Below are 7,505 nucleotides of genomic sequence, written 5' to 3'. Positions count from 1 at the left end.
TAAAAATATGATCCCAAAACAATTGCACAAGTATATTTGGAAGCTAAAAGGACAGAGGAAATCTTCAACATTGGCGATATTATAATACAACAGCATGTTTTTTCTGAATTGTATCTACTACAAGCCCAATCAAGGCCAAACTCTTTGCATCTTGTAAGAGAAACTGATGATTTTAATAAATGATTACCATTTTCAATACTGTATTCTTAACATTTTTAATTGTCCTTGGCAAAGGAAATACAACAAAACATTGGAAAAAAGCATATTTTGTGTTTTAAAATTTCTTGGAATGTACAATGGATAGTGTTAACGTTTAAGACAGATTGATTCCCTTGTGCCAGACAAGATCTGGAATCAATCTTTTTTTGTGATTGGTGGTTAGACTGAGAAGTTTTCTTGCCTTTCTGCTGCGTTCAGACAGGCGTAACATTGTAGAATGTTCAGGAAGGAATGATAAAACTGAGGAAAAAAAGATATGATCCACCTCTGTTAGCTTACTGGCTCTGCAGCCACTGCACTCTCAGTTCCTCCACCTCTCTGCCATACCAGTCATGGAGTTTGGAGAAGCAGCCGGTGCCAGGGGAGACGGGGCTTTCCAGAGATGCTCCTCTTCTCCTGGGTGGCACTGGTGGAGCCCTCACCCCATCAGCCCCATAACCAATCACGGTGTTATTCCCAGAGTCTGCGCAGCCTTCCCATGCCACACAGGAAGACGGTGCCTCTACAAAGCCATTAGCCAAGGCAACTGGTGGTTTACTCCATGCAACTCCATTCTCCTTGGAACACTCCTCATCTCTCCTCAACTCATCCGTGAGGCTCTTTTGAGCAGAGAAGGGGACTGTCATGGGAGGGGCACTTGATGATGATGATGATAAGGAAGATAAAGATGAAGAGGAAGAGGATGCTCCAGACCTGGACCGTGCCACCTGGTTTCGCCTGGAGGACTTGGGCTTGCCCTGCAGGCCTCCAACTCCAGCCCCGACACAGCCACCTCCTGCAGCCTCGTGGATCTCCTCCAACTGCCTTTCCAGCTCCTTCACCACCAGCCTCATGTAGTCAAAGCTGGCCCTTGACAACGCTTTCACCCATGACTCCATGGCTGCTTGGTTCTCAGCAGCCATCTTGTACACCCGCGCTTTAGCACAGTCAAACTTGATGGCGAAGGCGAACTCCTCAGCGGACTCGCACAGCTCCACAGTGCATCCTTCAAGGACAATGACACCGATGGGCTCTCGGCTGTCGCGCTCCTCAAAGTAGAAGAGCATGTTACCCTTCAGGACAAACCAGCGCCGGTGATAAGCTGTGTTGCGCTCACCCTTTTTGAACAGGAAGCCAGTCTTGTCTGGGGGTGAGTCACAGGTGGCGTAGTGCGCCACGCTGCGTTCGTTCAGCTTCATCTTCTCCCCTCCTCTTTTTCCTCAGTAGATTCTTTATTTACCTAAAGAACATTGTAAAGACACAAGTCACGCCCAGGGTGATTGTGCTTATTAGTTGCTCTCTCTGCTTTAAATTGTGCTAAACCCAGAGACTCTTTGTTCTCAGTGACACATGACTGTATACTTTCAGTTTATTGACATGATAATATAGTAATTATAAGGATGTGAAATGTTTTATGTTCAGTTGACAAATGGTATACTAGCTCGACTCCTGTTAAAAGGAGGTCAGAGTACTAAAAGAAAAGAAAGAGATTGCTTTAGTGTTGTACTCCTGGGCACTTTAGAGGAGCAGATTCTTGCCAACCAGACTTCAACCTACACTCTCTGGTCTCCTGCCTACTGTGAAAACACTTTTACTTTAATTTCCCTGTTACAGTACAAGTGTGCAGACATAACCATGGCCAAAGTAAAACAATAATATAACATACAAGACATACTGCATAGACTTGACCCACTGCAAATGTAGGCCAAGTTTAAAAGCTAACTTATACAATAGGGAGAAATTGTTGGGTTACACGCTGTGTAATCACATGTCTGTAAACTAGGCCTCAGACTTTCCCTCTGCGTAAACAACAACTAATCCAATGTTAATCTGTTAACAAGGAAGCACTGAGGTAAAGTGAGGCTGGACACTGGTGTATCTTCATCCATCGCCTTAATTAGCAAAACTACTTTGCTTGTGTTGAAGCTTTTACATTTGATGACACATTTGCACATTTAAAGTGTATTTCGACTTACGTGTTTATCTCATATCCTGCTGACATCCACCACTGTCCTGCCATCACATCTGGAGCTAATAACTTAACTTGTCTCCCATCATCTTTTGTCCTTTTCTGTCTCTCCAAACGAGGGCTGGAAAAGACAAAGCGTTGCACACTTTATTTTCACTCCACAACTGCCAGTCACATCCAAGCAGCAACGACCGTAGAGACTGTAGTCTTAACGGTTTGTCAAGTGAGAGGTCGACATCCAGTTTGTTTCAGACGTGAGAGGCCAACATGTTACACATTAGTTGTTTTTTCCCCTCCACACCTCTGCGAGCTATTCGTGTTTTGGACGAGTGATTCAGTCTCGAGCGGTGCTGGCTGGCTAGTCACGCTTTTGACACATCAGCACTTTGCGGGAATTCATCTCTGGCTACAGTAACAGTTTCCGTGACAAGGGGGACACAACCACAAATGAACACTGTCTGGAAGCGAGTCTCTCTGTGCCAACTAGCTTTTAGCGCATTTAGCCACTTTGATGAATACAAATGTGCATCCACCGTCGGCATTTTCAGTTCACCAAACCGTTGAGCACTAGCTAGCACTCAACGCTACAGTTGTACACTATCAGTAACGAACTTATGACAGCATTATGTTAACTATCAAAGCGTAACTCTGTTATTACCTGCAGATAAAGACACCTCCTCCGGTCAGGCGAGATAACCCCGTTGTTTATTTTTATTTTATTTTATCCCTCTTCCTTCTTTCTTTTTTTCCTTCCTTTCGTCCCTGTCACGTGACCGACAGGGAGGGCACATGTTGTGAGTTACGCGGCCAACTTGACTGGGCGGGGTCTTCATGACATCTTTCCTGCCGTCACGATGAAACGGTTGTCATCCGGATGAGCGGTACCTCAAAACATGCGCACCCCGTCTTTGCCCTTGGAAAGGTGGCACTTGGTACAGCTGCTACCGGCTGCCGCTACACCTGAATGGATGGACCATGGATGCTTCCTCTGACAAAGCCTATGCGAACTAACTACAATATTATACATCATTATATTATGAATTACATTATAGTTAACAATTAAATAGAATTCTATTGATCTATTGTTTTTTTGTTTTTGTTTTTACATCTATTCACTATCTATTTTTTAATCTTTTATTGTTTTCTCTATCCACCACACATTTGAGTTGATTTCCAACTGATTTAAGGAGTAGAACATAACATAACAGATGTTTTATTTGAGTAATAGTTGTTGAGCTGCAACAATTAAACGATTAGTCGCAACTATTTAGATATATCTGTCATTTTTTAAGCAAAAATGCCAAATATTCTCTGGTTTCAGCCTCTTAAATATGCTTTGTCTTGTGTGATTGTAACCTGAACATTTTGGGAATGGCAGGGATTTTTCACTTCTTACTGATATTTTATAGACCAAATTATCGTGATAATAACTGTTAGCTGCAGCCCTGACAAGTAACTTCAACACAATCAATTTTTACAGGAACAATTTCCTACTATATACCGCTCCTCGTTAGTATAGTGGACAGTATCTCCGCCTGTCACGCGGAAGACCGGGGTTCGATTCCCCGACGGGGAGATCAAATTTTTGTACAATTCACCTCCATGGATCCATAAAGTGATTCCCATATTATAACTTTGGTTTAACCTCACAGGTTTCCTATATTAATCCTATGCTATAGTATGTTGTATAATATCTTTGGAGTGGAGTGTCAGTGTGGCTCGGCTGTAGCAGGAAGGTTTGTAGAGGATTTAGACAGCCTCTCCTCGTGTCCAGCGTGAACAAAATACTTCCAACCAACAACAAAACTTTAAGGTTAAACCAGCAAAATACTCAGAAAAGCTTTCGTAAAATTGTACATCGACAGTAACGACAATAATAATGCCACATGTGGTAAAGTGGTTAAAAATATTTAGCTTTTTTTCCTCAGCAATGACTTGCTTTCCATTCACAATGCTACAAACAGCTGCCCAGTACAACCACAGTCTTCCTGTATAGTTTTATAGTTTTTCGAGTTGGGTGTGAGTTAAATGTACATTTTCTTACCAGATTTTTCCAGTGGATTTGACAGTCACAAGACTGCCTCTCTGTCCTCTAGGCCACCGCTGCCCTGTTCCTGTAACCCCATCCTTCATTTTTAGGGCATTGAGCTGCTGGCTTTGGCCTGTGTTATAATGCCTATGACCATGACAAGCCACTATGAATTCATTAGAATTTCTGGAGACAGCCGATGGCCTTTAGCTCCGCCAGCCTGCTATCTCATCACACTAATCTTCAATTAACTGATGCAGCTGCTGATGCCATTTAATGTATTTTTCTCTCTGAAATGTTTGCTCACACTGCTTTTTGGTAACTTTGATTAAGTGAGATACTTTGGCAGTTGGTTTACAGTAATTTCTTCTACTCGACTCACAGTTCAGAGTCATGACATCCTAAAAGATCAATTTGCAAGAGCACAGATTATAATAAAGAATACAGACATAAAAATCAACTCTTTCTGTACTTGAAGTTATAAGTCAGTCCATAAAGTATACACAGACACACCGACTGATTGAGTGTAAAGTGTTTACTTCTCACAAGTTATTTTCCAACAGTTTGTGGACACACAAAACAAAATACCACTGACAGCTTTTTGAGACATTCCAATCATCTTTAAAACTGATTCTTGTTTGATCCAGAGTTTGGTCATGATTTCAGTTTCTGTGTCCAGTGAGAACAAAGAGGTGGAGTTTACAAGTGTGGTGCCTCCGGGTCTGAATGTGGAGAGAGGGTATGTGTATCAAATGTTTGATGCTCTCCAGCGTATGTTTTTCACCCCATTATTGATCCAAAATGGCCTATGAAAATGTGTTCAACTACATTGTCAATATTCTTCCTTTTTATTATCTGTTTCTTTATTTTTCATTGTGTCCTTATAAAGCACTGTGTAATCTCAGATTTTGATAATTGTTATATAAATAAACTCAATTATTACTCAATTACCAATGACTCATTGGCCTAAGCAACATGGTCCAACCCAGGGCATTAGGTTTATAGCGGCTGCAGAAATAACCTGATGGACATCATATGAGGAAATGAGAGCGAATACTTCATAACTCTATATTATGGAGAGCAGAGCACCCTGCTTGTTGGACCCACCAACAGACAGCCTCTCCACCGAAATGCATAGAAAAACACAGTGATGGCAGGACAAAGTGAAGAGTCAGTCATGCATTCATTCAGCCCCATGCCTCCTGTCTGATAAAGCACAACTAGGTATTTGGTTTACGCCGTTTCCACCTGACATTTTCTTTCTCACAATACAGCCCCAAAGTTTCTTGAAGTGATAATACTGAAGCACTTGTTGTTCATCCATACAAACAATATCCTGTTGCTATATATAAATAATGCATCCTGCTATGCCCTGCTGAAAAACACGTACCACGAGGGAATGTCAGCTTTCGTCAAATTACCTCTCAGTCATCCAACACAATATCAAAAATATCATCTCTTTAAATGTTAAAGTCTCTGTAGAAAAATGCCTGAAATATATAGATATCAAACATGTACATGTATATTTGTATACAAAGAAAATTTGATGCAAATTATTACTTCTTCAAGGACCCTTTAAAGCTGTAACTATGCCATCTATCTCTGCATGTTATTGTGAAATAAAACATAGCTTGCATGGCACCAGTTGAGCACACAGATTTTGATGTACAATGAACATAATGTCTGGACACAGACCAGTGACCACATAATTTTTCATTTCAAACCATCAGTCTTTCCAAAAATACGCTGTGATTGTGCATACGGCACATACTGACATAATATTATTTTCTACTTATCACCGGCGGACCTGTCGGGCTCCCCAGACAAACAATTGCAATTCTTAAAAGGCAAATTCCATCGGTTGGGTGGAGCTATTGATTTCCATCTGAGTATGCACAGAACAAAAGTCTGTGTAGACATCAATCAAATACTGGCTGACATCATTTCACCCCATCGTGTACCTCTTCATCTAACTTGCCTCTTTACTTTTGATGATAGGGTTTCAGCAGCATTCTAGTATTAATTTCAACTATTTCTATGTAACAAAAATATCATCTCCACGTCTACCTGTATGCACTTACATACAGTGACTGCCCTTCCTCTTTCCCCAGTTTCACAGTAACAATTCTCTGTCTCTCAACAACTGCATCTGGAGGTTGTTCAGTGCTCAAAAGTCAAAGTATGAATTTGTCTAGATGATCTCGTCTCCTGGTGGCTGAGAGCCATTAGCGCTTTATGTAAAAAAAAAAGTTTGATGCTTGGCCTCAGCTCTGGCTCCTCCCTCGCTGATCAACCAGGGTCGATCAGTGTATGAAACAAGCATCCCTTCCACTTGTATCTCGAGTATCTCAATGGGCCCTGCAGAGGGAAAAAGAGGAAACACATTAGTGTGAATATCTGCCTGCACAGAGGAGAGCCACTTGACACAGCAGTCGCAGCACCAACAGTCGCTTTTCACAGAGCAAAATGAATATATACCAAGGTATCATTGCCCACACACAAGCACCCAGACACACATGCACAAGTCATCAAAGTTAATGGGACTGAAGCGTCTCGCACATTTCCTCTATGGATTAAAAAGCCTTCTCTTTTGTGAAAAAGACAATCACAGAGCCTCGATCTTATTTTGTCAGTGTTTCTTAGTCAAGTCAGGAGTGGTTCAATGAGCAGAGGACCCCATCTGCTCACTGGGTCTGTGGCTCTTACACATCCAGTTGTTGAGATATTGCGTACCTTCCCTGCGTAAGGTGCAGCTGATGCCTCTAACTTTTAACAATCTCCAAAGCAGCGTGAAATCTTCAGATTAAGTTTGCTTCACCCCCAAAGCTTTCTAAATTGCACTGAGCCATCTCAAGCCCTTTTCTCACACATGGCTGCATGTACTCATGCATGCCTTTTTCCACTTTCATACACCTTTAAGCACATGCACATGTATCCCTTTAACATCAAAATGTATGCATATGAGTGTGCACGGACATTTTGACAAGGACAAGGACACACACACGCACACACGCACACACACACACACACACACACACACACACACACACACACATACAAATGCCCACTCACTTTCCCACATCATGACTTTGTCTGAGTCACGGATAAAGAAGCACCAAGACGAGCTAGTATCCATGCCCAATGTGCACCAGATTCACTTTTGAATGCTCTGATGTTTGGCAATGTAGGTCATGTCTATTTTGTATTCTAATGAACTTTGCATACAGTATCTCAGCTGTAATGCCTCTGGCACGCAACGCCACAATTATTTGGCTTTCATTTTGTTTAATGCTTTCCTCATGACATTTT

The 7,505-nt window shown here is 41.8% G+C and overlaps 1 protein-coding gene across 1 annotated transcript; it reads right to left on the bottom strand.

Moving 5' to 3' along the window:
• Window positions 1-282: 282 nt before the first annotated feature.
• pheta1 (PH domain containing endocytic trafficking adaptor 1) lies at window positions 283-1,397 on the bottom strand. Its single transcript, XM_070904905.1, has one exon. The coding sequence runs from the start codon at window positions 1,395-1,397 to the stop codon at window positions 495-497; it is 903 nt and encodes a 300-aa protein (XP_070761006.1). The 3' UTR covers window positions 283-494.
• Between the last annotated feature and the right edge of the window lie 6,108 nt (window positions 1,398-7,505).

This window comes from Enoplosus armatus, chromosome 4 (genome assembly GCF_043641665.1).
Source record: "Enoplosus armatus isolate fEnoArm2 chromosome 4, fEnoArm2.hap1, whole genome shotgun sequence".
Taxonomy (NCBI): Eukaryota; Metazoa; Chordata; class Actinopteri; order Centrarchiformes; family Enoplosidae; genus Enoplosus; species Enoplosus armatus.
The sequence above is the reverse complement of the archived record's forward strand: the minus strand, read 5'-3'. Positions and strand labels throughout refer to the sequence as shown.